Genomic DNA, 16,167 nt, shown 5'->3' on the forward strand with positions numbered 1-16,167 from the left:
TTATTAGATTGGACATATAGGTAATGCACTAATATCTAATGGATAGTTGGTAGGCTAAACATAAGGTATAAAAAATTCGGTTTTCGAATATCCGAAAACTAGAAATTCCAAACCCGAAATTCGATCCAAAATTAAAAAAAAAAAGAAGTTAAAAACTAAAGTAGAAATCCAACCCAGAATTTGAAATTTTCAAAATATAAGTTCAAAATGTTTGGATTTCGGATTTATCCAAACTATGCACACCCCTACTACCAGGTTTTATCTTGGTTGTGTATATGCGTGTGGACACGTGTCGTTGGCATAGTTTTATGCTTGTTTTTTTCTTTTTTCATAGACAAACTAATAGCCACCATTTCCAAAAAACAACAAACAAACAAAAAAAATTCCTTCTGTTCCGGTGGTTTCCGATGCCGGAACAGAACTTCCGGTGAAGCAACAACAAAACAAAAAATGATCACGTTGTCTTTCTCCCCGGATCTCTCTCTCTCTCACTCTCTCTCTTTCTCTCTCTCCATATCCACACACAACTTTGCTTAATCTTGAATTTTCATTTCGTTCCAATTTAGGATTTTGATTTGTCCTTTTCAGGATAGATATGAAATTGTGCACGTTTTTTTAGCTCAATTTCTCATTTGGCCACTTTGTTGGCTTGATCTCTTAAGTTTTGATTTTGGGTTTTATATTGATTTCGTAATTAATTGATTTTCTGGGGAGCGGAGGTTTGCTAAATTAATGTGAATTCTGAGGGCTTAACGCCGGCGGCAGAGGCCGCGAAACCGCCGAAGAAATATAGTGTCACAAAGTCTTTGTCATTTGCTGGGCTCACCGACACAGATCTTCAAAGAAATGCAGCATTAGAAAAGGTGGTAGAAAAGAAAGTGATGGGGATGGAGGAGAATGAAAGAGCCATGAATGGAGAGGTGTGATTTTAGCCACCATGGTGATTTCCGGCGTGTTTAGTGATAAGAAAGAAAGAGAAAAGAAGAAAAGATAAAAGAACTTTAAATTTTTTTTTTTTTAAAAAAAAAGAGGAATTTTAAAATTAAATGCAATTAATTGTATAACCAATTGAAAGATGACATCTGGATAATTTAGTCTGTTTTTAGCATTTTTCATGTCTTTCACGCGCTACTAGGAAAGTGCTTGCACTTTCACTGCCACATCATCACATATGGTGCTGAAAAGAGGTAAAAAAAATTAGTTTTTAAGTGTGCAGGGGATAATAGGTCGCCATAATAGTTTAAGTGTGATTTCGAGATTTCGAGTATAGTTTCGAGGTCAATCTATGTCTTGCGCCAACTTTTGACCCTAGTCAGTAGTCAAATAATATCTAGAGGGGCCCACCTGATACACAAAGCATTCCGTGTTAGCAGAGTCTGGAAAAAGGCCACACTCCAAGGGATGTGATGCTCTCAATATAATTCATAATTCAAACGTTAAATTGCTTAATTTTATTTTATATACCGAGTATGAATAAGTATTTTCAAAAAACATGTCATTAAAGGTTTGAGCAGTTAATCAAGTAGTTTTTCCAAGAATAAAGGAAATAACATTTAATCAACTCGTGAAACTAGCTTTTAGTATAACCTCATGAACTACCCACAAATAAAATCAACCGATAAAATGTTTTGTAATATGATTTCATAAATTGCGCAAAGGAAAAGAGTTAATTTTGTGTCTTTGCGATGCCAAAAAAAGTTAAGTTTACTCTCTAGTATACTATATGTATAGTAATATCCTTACTATCACTTAAATGATTCAAATATACTCCTCCAGAAGTTACTTGAAGGAAATTACTTGCAATAACATAGGATTTCCCAATTGAAAATTCATACTATGGCTGATGGCACATGATCCATTACTTACAAGTGACAAGATTGCTGAGTGGAATGTTGATATTAACCTTGAATGCCCATTATGTAGGCTGTTGAGGGTAAATATTTACTTACAACAAAAAAAGGTTTAAAACTTCATGGGTCTTTTCTCGAATTTGAATTTTACATTTAAAACTCCATAAATTTCATATTGGTAGCACCCATAAAATTATCCCATTTTTTTCTCAGACGCAACTGATACACCTCTTAACAATATACATAAGTTCTCAAGTGAAACATATACTATGTGTGAAATAATGTTACAAGATCATTCTAGATCATGGTACCTCCTGACAATATATATAATTTTTTCAACTTCTACAAGCATAATACAATATTGTGGAGTTTGAATTTATACAATTGAAACTCCACCCAGAATTTAGTAAAACTTATGGAGCTCAAACAAGTCTTGCTATAACAAATTTTGATCTTATGGAAGTGAAATTGTAGAAAACAGTCTCGAAATTTGAACTTATACAATTGAAACTCCAAGATTGTCACAGAGTTCGAGTAAACATTTTGGAGTTCAGAAGAAGTCTTGAGTTCAATATGATGCAATTAAAACTACGAGAGATTTTCAAATTGGTACAAGTGGAATCCTCTTAAAGTTTGAACCTAAATTTTTTAACTCAGCACATTATGTTGGAGTTTCACATGTAAATATTTCAAACTCCGACACATTGTGTTTGAGTGCTTTTTATATTTTATGCATGAGTATTTTTGTCCAAATTTTATTTTCGCATTAAAAAGACTAAATTTTGAATAATTTGGAATGCTAGCTAAAGCTTGATTAGTGGTCCAAAAATTGATTATTTGTCAATTTTTTTTTGTTGTAAACGGATAGCGAGCTTCAAAACACATGTAGGACCTCCGACCACTTTTGAGGAGAATTTGGCAAATAGACACTTTCCGGATCGCTAATTAACATTTAACCACTATTTCACAACTATTCAATGTTGAGCCACATTTTAATGCAAATATCAATTTTGAACAAAATACCTTTAGCCAGAACACAAAAAAAAAAATTCACAAAATATTTTTATAGGGTTTTGAATTGCCCTTGTTTAAACTCTATTATTTTTCACGGAGTTTGAACTATAAACTCCACAAAAAATTTCTGAAGTTTAAAATATGGTGGTTCAAAACTCAATGAGGACTCTAGGATTTTCAATAATGGAGTTTGAAGGAGTATACAACAATAACATAGTTTTAGGGAAGGCAGAGAATTAACTAAATTTGAACAGGTATGTCTATTCTTCAAAGGACGACTAAATTTGAATACCGGTTCAATAAGTGGGCTAGACCATCGAGCATTTGGAAAGGTTGGGCTATTGACAGTCTAATACCAAATTGTGGGCCTAAAGCCCATATGAGAAGTAAAACCCTAGCAGTATATTAGTCCTTACAGCTTCTTTCTTCTTAGTGCTTCTACTCCTTCACCATCGCCCAAAATGGTTAGTCTATTCAAAATACTTCAACTGTATTTGAAAGTCATAAATGTATATTTTGTTTATTGATAATGTAATGTTATGTGGGTTTTGTTGTATAGCCGTTCAAGAGGTTCGTGGAGATAGGAAGGGTAGCACTAATCAACTACGGAAAGGACTATGGAAAGCTCGTTGTTATCGTCGACGTCATCGACCAAAATAGGGTACCTTTTCCTTTTTTTTTTTTTTCTTTTTCTTTTGAAGAGAAATAAAAATTATGTTTTTTAGTGTTTGGAGGATCTAATATATAAGGCTTATGATGGAATATAATAATATATGCTTACATTGTCTGATCATTTTAATATGATTGAGCAAACATGGACTGAGGCCTTTTATTAGAATATTATGTTTATATAGTTTCTGGGGTAGTATTTTTTATGTACCAGAGCAAACATTTTTCATCAGAAAAATAAAGATTTGATTTTTTAAGTGCCATGTATCTTGGAGTAAGGCCTATAACAACAACAACATACCCAGTGTAATCCTACAAGTTCTGGGGAATATAAGGCCTATGATGGAATATTATAATATGTCTACATTGTCTGATCATTTTAACTTGATTAAACAAATATTGACTGAGGCCTTGTATAAATGTTTTGGCAAGAATATTATGCTTAGGTAGTTTCGGATATATAGTTTTTTTTTTTTTTTGGTTGTCCTAGTGAGATAGGGGTGTTACCTATGTGTTCTGTGGTAAGAATACAGTTTGCTTTGTAAAGCTGTGTAGGACAATAGAGTAATCTGAATGCTCTGTTAATATTTGAAATCTGGGCTGGATTGGATTGGATGCCCATAATGAGAAAATAATATTCCAAATGTTTTCCTTTAATAGACCAATTTTCTGATGAAAAATGATTTATTTGAAGAAAAGTTTTATTTAATTTTGCATGTTTTTCTTGGAGGATCTTAAATAAGGCCTATGATGGAATATATGATAATATGCCTACATTGTCTGATCATTTTAACCTGATTAAACAAAATTTTGACTGAGGCCTTTTATAATGATTCACAAGAATATTATGTTGATGTGTTATAGTCTTTTTTGTGTGTTATTGTAGTCCCAGTGATATAGGGTTGTTACGCATGTGGTTATGTTGAGCATAATACAGTTTTTCTTTGTAAAGTTGTAGGATATTGGAGTAACCTCAATGCTCCATTAAAGTAGTACTATCAGTTTTGTGCTTTATTTAAGAGGTTGATATCTAATATGATGGCTGGATGCCCAAAATGAGGAAATATTTCAAATTGTTTTCCATAGCAAGATTAATTTTCTGGTGTTATGTGAAAACTCTTCCGACCTTTATGTTTGCTTTGGTATAGCTGATAGATGAAATGTGATGTTCTTCTTGTTTCATTTACTTTATATAATAGAATGGATACAAGAGTTATATTTACTTTATAGAGGGGAATTTATATGGCTAAATATCTTACCCCTTAAGGAAGTTGAAAGGGTAACATGTTTTTTGATTTACTCTAATTTGCACAGATGGTAGTTTGCCTTGCCAAAATAGCCTAGGAAAATGAACCAAGTGTAAACTCATTTTACTGACTACTCGTTTTCACTTATTTTTTAATTTACAGGCTCTTGTTGATGCTCCGGACATGGTGAGGAGCCAGATGAACTTCAAGAGGCTTTCACTTACAGATATCAAAATTGACATCAAAAGAATCCCAAAGAAGAAGACCCTTGTCGAGGCAATGGAAGCTGCTGGTGAGTGGTGCTTCCTAGCTCTTTTTTAAAATTCTACAAGTTATGAATCAGTTAGCTTTATTTTAAAAAAAATTCTACAAGTTATGAATCTGCAATTGGTTTAGCAGTTTCATCTGCTTTAGAAGAAGATTAAACCTCTATTTGTCTGGTGTCCTCCCAGATGTGAAGACCAAGTGGGAGAACAGTTCATGGGGAAGGAAGTTGATAGTGCAGAAGAGGAGGGCTTCACTTAACGATTTTGATAGGTTCAAGCTCATGTTGGCGAAGATTAAGGTGCGATTATGCTCATTGTTTTAGTTACCTTCATTTTGTTATTTGTGCATCCGACTATCCATCCAAAGAATTTAGGAGTGTGTTTCTGGATAGCAATCACTAGTCTGAGTTTCCATTTCTGGCTAGACTAAACTTGGGAAATCATATCTTCGAACCTGCATCTTGTTGTGTTACTTGCTTAGTTGAAATCCCGGTTTACTCTTTGTTTGAATTGCTGTTTTCCAAGACCTTGTTTTCCTCTCTCCTATCAAAACCTTATACATGTATTTTGACATTGCAGAGAGCCGGAGTTGTGAGACAGGAGCTTGCAAAGCTTAAGAAGACCGCTGCTTGAGAATTCTCTGATTAGTGCAATTGATATATAGGATTTTTGGATCTTGTATTTTGTTTAGGCTTTGAGGGATGTTATTAAAAGAAGTCTGTTCTATTTCATGCCTTGCTATATTTCCGACTTTTTTAGATCATTTTTGTCTGAGATTTTGCTAATTTATGATTGGAAACCACCACCTGTATCACATACCCCTTTATTTCCTGAAATTGCTTGATTCTAATACAGCAAGAAGTCTTTTTCATTAAAACCATTATTTCTAACTCAACTCCGATGAAGTCTAATTTTGGACAAGCTCTTGGAGTTGTCGCACGTTTTCAAGATTACCACTTGGTGACTCAGAAAACTACACAGAATTCTCGTTCGACTTTGGCTAAGAACGGAAGGGAAAGGTGAAAAAAGAAAAAGAAAAGTAAAGAGATTGTATAATCTAGATGTATGGTGCTATCAATTGTATAAGAGGAGATATTGTGGCATATATCAATTGCTGGTGGATCACAAGTAAAGAAGTTAAATTACCAGTAAAGATGGCGTCTAAAGCTTATTTTCCATCTGTAGCTATCAAAATTAGTGGTCACCCGTGATAAATATTAAGCTTTCCAATGTGTAACAGTAACACTATACTGTAAAATATGCTAAGCAAAGAAGGTTTAATCATAAGCGAGAGAACTCCCCATTACCAGTTAGTTTTTTCATCAACTTCTTCATGCCACAACATTAGAGGAACCCCTATGCAAATCTTTGGGTGGGCGACTCGCGATGATCCGGTTACTCGTATACATAATTTGATTATACCTTCATGCTAGCAGTTCGGAGATTAATGACCTGGAAAACAGGTCAGCTGCCTTAAGAAAATCCTTACACTTCAATGTGATGGGCTGTGCAAGGCAGACTTGGCTAAAGGGGGGATTCAAGTCATCAAGGACTGTTTTATGTGAAACTGATGAAGAAGTGACCTTGCCATACTGCTTATTTGCCTGTAAATGTTCACAGCAGTTGTGGGGGTCCTTGCCACAATGGTTTGGCATAACTAGAAACTGTAGGAGTTGGCAAGACAGCCCCTTCCTCGAAGGTACTGTCTATAGCTAAGCATGGCTCAAATTTTGATCAGTGCAAGAATTAGCTCTCGAGTCCAAAAGAGCTAACTGTGTATATCGCATCGCTCATTTTGGTTAACGAAAATTCTCTCTTAAACAAAAAAAAAAAAAAAAAAACCAGAAGACGAAAATTCTCTCTAACTTGAAGAAGAAAAAGAACTTGAAACACAATTTCTTCACCATACATTCTAGAGGCGTGCGCAAAAGATATATCCATCCGAACATCATGAATATTTAATATAACTGTCCAACTTCGTAAATATTACTCATCACTTCTTTGGATGAGCCTAAATAGCGTTACAATGACCTGAACTCTTCAGGTAAAACAAACCAAGTTATAAAGTTGGATTAAGATTTAGTTTTCATGTAGAAAAATTCAATGTACAGCACCGAGACATCCTTTTATAGGATCACAAGATTCAAACAACGAGAAATTTTCTCTTTACAAGCATCAATTTACTTCCTGATTGAAAGAAGCTCAAAGCTCCGAAGAGGGTCATCGCGGCTGCCCTTTGTAGCTGAGGTTCGGGAGAACAAAGATGGTTTCGGTTCAATTCCAGAATGAATCCTTTGTGTGGCGGATAAGCGGCCACTGCTCGACATTAATCTGCTGCTTGTGCGACTGTCAGTAGGCTCACCAGAAGAGCTCGGTCTGCTACTTGAAATCGCAGCCCTTCTGGACGAGCTACAATTTCTTGACGTGCGGCCTCTTTCTGAATCAGCTTGCTGTAAAATTATAAGCATATTATTCTTACTAGTTTGCCATACAACTGATCTAACCATCTCATCTACTACTCTTTCACTGAAAGAATAATCCTTTTAAAGACAGACTATATACTGTGTTCTAAATTATAATTCACTTATTATGCATTAAAAGCCGAATGCAGATGCAAGCAATGGAATAATATTCTTCAATCCCACTGAGAAAAAATTTCTTTAGTCTATTGCTTTCAGAAAGAGAAGGATTAATACCACATCTTTAGATGAAGGTATATCATCTGAAGTCTTGTGTCTGGAGTGTTCCCCATGCCTACCAGAAGCAGAAGTATTCCTCCGGGCAAACGCTCCAACCGCACCAGAAAACCTGTCTCGAATATCCTGTCCCACTGGATTACAGAAACATGCCAAGCATCAAACAGTTAAATTCAGTAGCTGCAACCTCAGTATTCAGCTTTTACATGAAGAAAATATCTTAAACGTTCACTATTTGAATAAGCAAACAGAAGAACATGCCGGTTCATAATTTTGGGAATACCATCTAAGGAAATTAAAGTCAGGAAAGGACTACAAAAAGTCCAAAACTTTAGGGCAAAGAAATTACCTGATGTCCTTCCCGGTCTTTCAGCAGATGGCCCAGCAGCATTTAGCGGCGCACTTCCACTAATATTCTGCTGGCAAAAAAATTGCACACACTTGCACTTTAAAAGAATTTAAGAACAGATTTTCAACAATAATCAAAACAAGTTTTACAAGCACTTACACGTCCTCTAGAACTGGCACCAATCTGAGGATACTTCAAGATGGTCCAATCAAACACATAGTCAAACTGATAACCTGCACCAGTGAAATGGTTAAGATGGAGAGAGACCACAACACGTCTACCTCAAGACTAAAATTGACTGTTACAGCTCAGACGGCTTAAGACTGAGAAAGTTTAATAGAGAATTACACATATACCTTCACGAATAAACAAGTCCCTGAAAAGTCTCTTCAAATATGAATAGTCAGGTTTATCTTCAAACCGTAATGACCGACAATAATGGAAGTATGATATGAACTCTGACGGATATGATTTACATAGCACCTGTCAGCAACACCATCAAACCCTGTGTCAATTTACTCATCTGATCACTCACATCATCAGCAGATAATCTACGTTAAAACCAAGACAAGCCAGATGAGATAATAATTGGCTTAATAGGATGAATACATTTTTAAATTACCCTTTTTTTTTTTTTTTGGATCAGTGTTTTCAGAGGCGTTTTCGGGGCGAGCCCCAGGGCGGGGCATACCAACAACACTCCGGGGTGATCCATAGGGCGTACGCCCTAGAATTTGGGGCATAAGTCCCGGGGGCAAAAGCGTAAGCCCCGGGCGTAAAGGCATACACCCCGGACGTTAATTTAATTTTTATTGTTTTAAAAGTATTTTTGTTATAGATTATGATTTTATTATTGTTGTAGTAATATTTATACTTTATGTTGTCATGTTTATGTTTTCATGTTGTAGAGATTTTTAAACAAATATATAAATAAAGAAAGCAACTCTCATAGAAAGTAGCACTGCCATAAATAGTTTTAGATGATTATATATGAAATTGATATGATAGTGATTTCATAGCACTATGTTCCTGAAGCAACTTCATCAATTTTTTATCATTGCTCTTAAACTTTTTACCGTTCTCCTTTTTTGAATATATAAATAAAAGTCAGTGCAAATATTAGTTGAGGGTGGAAGGACTAATACATTTAGAGATTGATGATGAAGTGAATGAAGATTTCATTTTAAAGATTATCTAGGCTATTATCATTTTTTGTGTTGTGACCTTTGTCAAATAATAAGTATAATAATTCTTTTTATATTATTGGTGATTTATTTGGATTTATTTAATGAAAACTTTACATTTGCTTATTTTTTAGTAATAAAATTATAAAATTGAAGATACACGAGACATATGCCCCGTAGATCCACGGTACTTACGACCCGTGTCTCGGGGCTTACACCTCGCCCCATGCTGCGTAAAACGCCTTGCCTCGTGCCCCCGCCTTTTAAAACACTGTTTTGGATAACTTACAGTTTAGACCATCTATCTTGACAACAAGAAGTGTATACTGAAGTATATTTCTATCATACTCGATGTATGGATGTCCGCTTTGCCAGAATGGATGCAGTCAGTGTTCACCCTGTGGTGAAGATGACATCACCAAAAATCATTTGTACTCGTAAACAATACCTCTATTGGTGTCAACATCTTTTTCTCACTGATTTTATCATACTTTTGCTTCTTAGTGCCAGCTTTCAATCCCTGCCATGGAAGACTGAGCCAAGAAGAAATTGCCATCAAGTTAGTGAACACATCCATGAATACAAATGCACAGGACTGGTCAGAAATGATGCCAAAAAGAAAAGGTGAAACCCCTAAAGTCCAACCTTCCTCTAAGAAAATACATAAGCACATAGCCCAGAGATTCCAAATCATCTCTTCTGCTTTGCTCTGCCAGGGCAAAGAAGGCAAAAAAAAAAAAAAAAAAAAAAAAAAAAAAGACGAACATACTTTTATCAATTACAATTGAATCTGTGGCTTACCATGCATGTAGTTACTTGACAACCAAAACATGAATTAACCTACCAACTCCAAGGTGTGTGTTGACACTGGCATAGCGAGCTGTGCCTGTCAGATTCTTGTTTTCCCTGAGAAAATATTGACATAGTACCATGTAAAAGGCAGCTAGGACACAGATTTTCACAGATTGAGCAAAATAAAAAATAACGAGACACAAATTTGATCAGTGTAACATCTTTTCTTAATCTTTTTCTTTTACTTCTCTTTCATTAGGAACGAAGTAAGGAAACAAGGAAAAATTGTCACTAATTACTTGAAACTCAATCCACTAGAACTTGATAATATGCAAAAGTAGAATTTATTCTCAATAACGGGGTCAGTCAGCTCAAACAAATTCATATTATGATCAACAAAATGATAAAGCAAGGACACCAAATGGTGAAAATTATACAGATGCTTCTTACTTGCCACTCTTCCCCACCTTTTAAGAAAAATAAAATAAAATAAAATTAGAGGCATGTAAGGAAAGATGGCTAAAAAAAAGCTCTATCAGCCACAATGAGAGATGAATCCGATATCACACTATACTGATGTGATTAAATTTTGATAATACCCAATTTTCATAACATGACGTGAACGAAAGTACATCATCAGAAGAAACATAATTCCATAAACTAGCAATGACAATATGTATATCCCTTCCAGTTGTTGCATCACATTAATGATAAACGCACTTAAGCACCACATCAGGACCGATATATTCGTTAACTGGCAATTTAAAGTATATCGGCAGAGGACACAGTTCCATAAACCTGAAATTATTAGTTTGCCTTCAACAATCTCCCTTCCTAGTGCATCAAATTGTGACATTAGGTCATAAGCACATATTCTTAATTAACTGGCAGTATACAATAACCATAAAAGCAAACAAACAATACCGTAATCCATTGTTATTAGGCTAATAGACAATCATTAGAATTTGGAGACAGACCCTGGAGTGTAAAGGTTTCAAGTTGAGCATAACTAAGACAAAACACATGGAGTGCAAGTTCAGTGACACGATTCATGAAGCGGAAGAGGATGGAGGCTTGATACTCAAGTCACCCCCAAGAAAAAAAGTTTCAAGTACCTGGGCTCGGTTATCCAAGACAAGGGGGAGATCGATGATGATGTCACACATCATATTGGAGGGAGATGGATGAAGTGAAGGCTCGATTATGGCATTTTGTGTGATAAGAATGTGCCGTCACGACTTAAAGGCAAGTTATACAAAGTGGTGGTTAGACAGACTATCCTGTATCGGTCCGAGTGTTGGAGAGTTAAGAAATCTCATGTCCAGAAGATGAAGGTAGGTTGCAGAAATAAGGATGCTGAGATGGATGTGTGTGGGCATACCAGGAGAGATAAGATTAGGAATTAAGTGACTCAGAATAAGGTGGGTGTGGCCCCTGTGGAGGACAAGCTGCGTGAAGGGAGGTTGAGATGGTTCAGACGTGCAGAAAAGAGGAGATGCACACTCTAGTGAGGAGGTGCGAGAGGTTGGCAGTGGTGGGCCAAAGGAGAGGGAGAGGTAGGCCTAAAAAGTCTTGGGGAGAGGCGATTAGGCGGGATATGGCGCAACTTTAGCTTACTGAGGACATGACCCTTGATAGGAGGATGCGGAGGTCAAGTATCAAGGTAGAGGGTTAGTAGGTTGCCACGCAGATCTCTTTTCTATACCAGGAGTATTGTTGGCTTTTTACGTCTGTCTATTCTTAGTTCTCTAGGGCTACCTGCTTGTTTCTTTCATTTCGCTTATCTTGTTATCTTACTGTTGTTACTGCTTTTTATTAGTGCTACCTTTTCATCTTTCCTTGAGCCGAGGGTCTATCGGAAATAGCCTCTCTACCTTTTCAAGGTAGGGTAAGGTCTACGTACACTCTACCCTATCCAGACCCAACCTGGTAGGATTATACTGGATATGTCGTTGAAAATCATTAGAATTTACTCTGATGATAATTTTAAAGCAAGAATTTCAATTCTTTTCTGTTTTACATGCAGCAACGAAAAAAGAACATGAACAATTGCAATGATGAAGGATTAATTGAGTATCACAGTGGTTAGTGTGCTACCTGTATGGTATATGCTTGTGAGTTTGGAGGTCCCTATACTTTTTGGCAAGCCCGAAGTCAATGGCGTACACCTGTCATCAGTATTCAAATTTGGCACCATTAGGGAATAAAAAAAAAAAAAAAAAAAACCTTGACATCGCATACGCTTCTTTCCATTAACCCCTAATTTCAACAAGGCAATTTCAGAAGCCCATGGTAACTGAGGTTTTGTACAGTCAGAAAAATGGACATACCATGAGCTTTAATAAAAACGAACACATTAGTTAGCCATTCATTAAAACTCCTAATCTGACGTCACATACACAAATAAAAGTATCATCAATAACATAAAGTCCTCAAATTTTCAGCAACTAAACCAGAAGTCAAAACCCATATCTATAACAAAACCACTCGGGGAGAAAGAAGTACTATATTAATTATTGACTTCATAGGCTCAAACATCCACCATGTGGCATATGTACAAAGCTCTGCATGGGACAATCAACCAGTAAAAGTCAGCCTCTAACTCATCCATACATAAGTTTCATTTCCTATAAATAAATTAAATTGCAATACAACGCAAACTATATTTCTTTGCCTATAAGCAAATAAAATCGAAATATAAGGTAAATGATGAAACTCGCTAATAATTGCCAAAGAGAAAAATCATATTTAACTTTATTTCCAAATACAACACCATTTAATGAAATTCAGGAGTACAGCCAGCCTGAAGATCTGAAAATTGGCTAAGGTACTTCCGCCCCACAATGAGTTTGATTATCAGAAACCAAGCGGCATAGAAGATCCATTTGAAACAAACATAAATAATAAGAACTGAGAAGCTATTCATCCAACATGATGACCAAATATTTATAATTTAAATTTGATAATCTAAAACCAAACTAGCAAAATAGTGAGTTTTCCTCTCTTTATAGGCAAAGTATTGACTTGAATAAACTCCATTATTTGCAAACTTCTGACAGAAATGAACCGAACCTGATTTGCTTTGCGACCAAGGCCCATTAGAAAGTTGTCTGGCTTTATGTCACGGTGAAGAAATCCTCTTGAGTGCATGTATTCAACTCTATTGATCTGAAAGACACATACACCAATATTATTACCTAAAATGCATAAGCAAACAGGCACAGCAGTGATTTTTCTTTTACAATGTGAAAGAAGAACTACCCCTTTTTTTTTTTGTTTGAAACTAAGAACAACTACTTACTAGCTGATCTGCAAGCATCAACACTGATTTCAAAGAAAGCTTCCTATTACAATAGTTGAAGAGGTCTTCCAAGCTCGGTCCAAGAAGGTCTATGACCATCACATTGTACTCACCTTCGACTCCAAACCATTTAAGGTTGGGAATTCCAGCTTCATCAGAATGGCATAGATAAGGAGATCAATCGGAACACATGACTTTCTCATTCTAAATCATTTTGCAAAGAACGGCAACAGAAGTGAGAGATAAACACTTACTTCCACCTGAGAGAAGCATATATATTTTTGATTCATAGTGCAGTTGAGGGTGCTTTGTCTTGACAGATTCCTGATATTACAGTACCAAGAGAATGAAGTCATGAACATATAGTGAGAAACTGAGAAATAGTGCTGTTGCATCAACGACTGAAGTCTTTAATTTTCATCAAAATAATGTCATTTACTATATGCTCGGCATTTTTTATTTTTTTTTCATCAAGTAAAATTTATTGATGCGAGCCAGCACAAAATCTGGCTAGATGTCTATACGCTCGTCAAATAATTAAGCTCATTAAACAATAGACGTAGTGTTGCTCTCATTTTCCAAGAGAATCATGAAAGACAAAATAGTTTTTTTCCATAGGTTATGATACCAAAGAATGCGAAGCTTAATATCAGATAAGATTGCTGCTTTCCAAACTCTTCAACATATAGATCTTTTTCTGGTGAAAACGCATAGATGATCTAAGGAAAAAAGAGCAAAAAGAGCCTTCTCTAAGCATCCAAGGGTGCAACCTAGTTGTCAATGAAGTGGGTGCAAAACATGGGAATCTAGGGTAAAAATGCCAGCAGCGACAAAAAATACTTCATGATTCCTTCCAATCTATCTAAGACTTGGTGGGAGAGTTATCTGGTGCTAGTGGGAGGCAGCAGGTAACTGGTAGAATAATCGATGTGTGTGAATGGGTTAAATCAAAAAAAAGAAAAAAGAAAAAGAGCCTTTAGAATTGTCTTTACATTTCTACTTGACTAGAAAACCAGTTCTATAACATGAACTGGTTTACCAAGTTACAAATGCTTCTATTCAACACATTTTAATAGATAATTCAACCAAATTTTATAGATAGAACAATCATGCTTGTTCTCATGCTTAATAATCATCTCTTACTAGAGGAATCTAACAACAGAAATACAACTCAAAACAATGTGATTACCTAGGTAACTATGGTGAACAAGGATTTTCCAATCCACCTAAATCCTAAGTTGCGCGGACTCTTCACTTTCGTTGCAGCACCCGTGTCGGATTATCCAAAAATGCACTACTTTTGGAGTGTCCGAGCAACATAGCCTAACTCCTATGACAAAACTCTGATGATACTAAAGATGAGCTAAACATCAAGTTAAAAATAAAATTAGACATTACACGAAGAAAAAAAAAATGAAACAACATAGAAACATAAATCCCCCCCGTGTCAGTGAGTACGTCTCAATTACAACTTGTTAGGATTGAATATATGAACCCTCACATTTATTCTAGTCTATTCTGGTCCATTTCATTCCAAAACTAAAGAATTTGTCTTTTAAGACAAATCTTTAGGTTCTCTAAACCTCACAATTATCCCTACACATATTTTTCAGGAAAACACAAATAGGAAACGAAAACAGCATTTCTAGTTGGCAGCAAATACCAGCTTAATGGCAACTTCTTCTCCATTCTGTATATTCACACCTGAATCAAATTAAGCACAAAACACAAGTGGTGACACAGATGAGTAGCTACAACTATAAAACAAAGGTCAATAGTAACAAATCCAACACAATCAAAGCCCGAAAACTGAAAAACATACCTAAATAAAGCTCACCAAACGACCCACTTCCAATCTTCCTTCCCAGTTTAAACTTCCCACCCACAACATGATCCATTGTAACTTAACAACTCACTTCAAGATTTCAAGAACCAACTATCAAAAGCAACAATCACACCTTTCTATTCAAATTTTCACCTAATAAAGAACCCCCAACAATCCAAAATACAATCTTTACACAAAAATGTATCCAAAATACACTTTTATAGATCAAATACCACAAAACCCAGAAATGAAAATCACCAATTAACGTTGTCAACTAAGAAAAAAACTATTCTTGAACATTAAAAAAAAAAGCAACTCTTGAACTATGGTTCAATAAATACAAACCCTAATTTACAAACAAAATAACCGATCCCCATTGATCAAATAAAAAAAATGGATAATCAATGTGTGAACCGATATATACATATATATATATGTTTCAATGAATCAATGAAAGAAAAGGAAGAAAGGGGAGACAAATTAGCGAAAATTGAGGAAAAAGAGAAAAACAAAGCGCTTTTTATTTTTATTTTTCCACGAAAAAAGAAAGGAATTGATTTAACTGTAGTGAAAAAGTGATGTGAGAAAGAAAAAGAAATGATTGCTTGAATTATAAGTACTGTTGTTTTGTACAACGTGCGGGTCCTAACTCCTAATTGCGAAAATATAAGGTTGCTATGGTTCTCTCTCTCTCTCTCTCTCACGGTCAAAAACACACTCCAATTATTACTTTTTTCGCAAGTTTCACCTTAACAATCCGTTGTTATAAGAAAAGAGAAATAGTTTAGGTTACTAAAGGAACAACTGATAGTTGGGTATAAAACTCGCAAAAAATAATAATCCCTCTATTCATTTTTACTTATCATGTAGTAGTATTTAGTTGGCACGTCTATTAAGGAGTCAAATATAGAATGACAATTTCTTATATCATCACTGATTATTGCTAAGTAACATAATGATTGAAATCAATAAAA

The 16,167-nt window shown here is 35.3% G+C and overlaps 2 protein-coding genes, 1 long non-coding RNA gene and 2 other non-coding genes across 6 annotated transcripts; 4 read left to right on the forward strand and 1 right to left on the reverse strand.

Moving 5' to 3' along the window:
* The first annotated feature begins 3,246 nt into the window (after nucleotides 1-3,246).
* LOC132050562 (large ribosomal subunit protein eL14) lies at nucleotides 3,247-5,864 on the forward strand. Its single transcript, XM_059441883.1, has 5 exons — nucleotides 3,247-3,328; nucleotides 3,424-3,525; nucleotides 4,943-5,072; nucleotides 5,233-5,345; nucleotides 5,626-5,864. The coding sequence occupies exons 1-5, from the start codon at nucleotides 3,326-3,328 to the stop codon at nucleotides 5,677-5,679; spliced, it is 402 nt and encodes a 133-aa protein (XP_059297866.1). The 5' UTR covers nucleotides 3,247-3,325; the 3' UTR covers nucleotides 5,680-5,864.
* On the forward strand, nucleotides 3,865-3,947 carry LOC132031730 (small nucleolar RNA SNORD34). The gene has a single exon (XR_009408338.1). It is a non-coding gene; the product is annotated as a small nucleolar RNA SNORD34 (small nucleolar RNA).
* On the forward strand, nucleotides 4,273-4,358 carry LOC132031737 (small nucleolar RNA SNORD34). Its single transcript, XR_009408339.1, has one exon. It is a non-coding gene; the product is annotated as a small nucleolar RNA SNORD34 (small nucleolar RNA).
* A 1,203-nt stretch (nucleotides 5,865-7,067) lies between the features above and the next one.
* On the reverse strand, nucleotides 7,068-15,760 carry LOC132050563 (casein kinase 1-like protein 10). Of its 2 annotated transcripts, XM_059441899.1 has the most exons (14): nucleotides 15,191-15,760; nucleotides 15,032-15,072; nucleotides 13,623-13,692; nucleotides 13,369-13,517; nucleotides 13,140-13,235; nucleotides 12,165-12,235; nucleotides 10,120-10,181; nucleotides 9,921-9,984; nucleotides 9,724-9,808; nucleotides 8,448-8,574; nucleotides 8,251-8,324; nucleotides 8,092-8,158; nucleotides 7,743-7,876; nucleotides 7,068-7,496 (listed from the first exon to the last, which is right to left on the reverse strand). In XM_059441899.1, exons 1-14 carry the CDS (start codon nucleotides 15,264-15,266, stop codon nucleotides 7,227-7,229), a joined length of 1,386 nt encoding a protein of 461 aa, XP_059297882.1. In that variant the 5' UTR covers nucleotides 15,267-15,760; the 3' UTR covers nucleotides 7,068-7,226. The 2 variants fall into 2 exon arrangements, with proteins under 2 accessions (XP_059297882.1, XP_059297892.1); XM_059441909.1 differs by lacking the exons at nucleotides 15,032-15,072; nucleotides 15,191-15,760 and adding an exon at nucleotides 14,558-14,729.
* Nucleotides 14,160-14,986, forward strand: LOC132050569 (uncharacterized). Its single transcript, XR_009413448.1, has 2 exons — nucleotides 14,160-14,301; nucleotides 14,515-14,986. It is a non-coding gene; the product is annotated as an uncharacterized LOC132050569 (long non-coding RNA).
* Nucleotides 15,761-16,167: the final 407 nt, after the last annotated feature.

This window comes from Lycium ferocissimum, chromosome 1, assembly GCF_029784015.1.
Source record: "Lycium ferocissimum isolate CSIRO_LF1 chromosome 1, AGI_CSIRO_Lferr_CH_V1, whole genome shotgun sequence".
Lineage (NCBI taxonomy): Eukaryota > Viridiplantae > Streptophyta > Magnoliopsida > Solanales > Solanaceae > Lycium > Lycium ferocissimum.

What these genes read in the sequence shown, in the direction of transcription:
- LOC132050562 (XM_059441883.1), top strand. An exon ending in CGAGGCAATGGAAGCTGCTG is followed by an intron (nt 5,073 to 5,232) that starts GTGAGTGGTGCT and finishes GTGTCCTCCCAG; the next exon opens with ATGTGAAGACCAAGTGGGAG. An exon ending in TCATGTTGGCGAAGATTAAG is followed by an intron (nt 5,346 to 5,625) that starts GTGCGATTATGC and finishes TTGACATTGCAG; the next exon opens with AGAGCCGGAGTTGTGAGACA.
- LOC132050563 (XM_059441899.1), bottom strand. Translation starts at nt 15,266, where the DNA reads ATGGATCATGTTGTGGGTGGGAAGTTTAAACTGGGAAGGAAGATTGGA. An exon ending in TATGCTTCTCTCAGGTGGAA is followed by an intron (nt 13,518 to 13,622) that starts GTAAGTGTTTAT and finishes ATTCTGATGAAG; the next exon opens with CTGGAATTCCCAACCTTAAA. An exon ending in TACCTTCATCTAAAGATGTG is followed by an intron (nt 7,497 to 7,742) that starts GTATTAATCCTT and finishes ATAATTTTACAG; the next exon opens with CAAGCTGATTCAGAAAGAGG.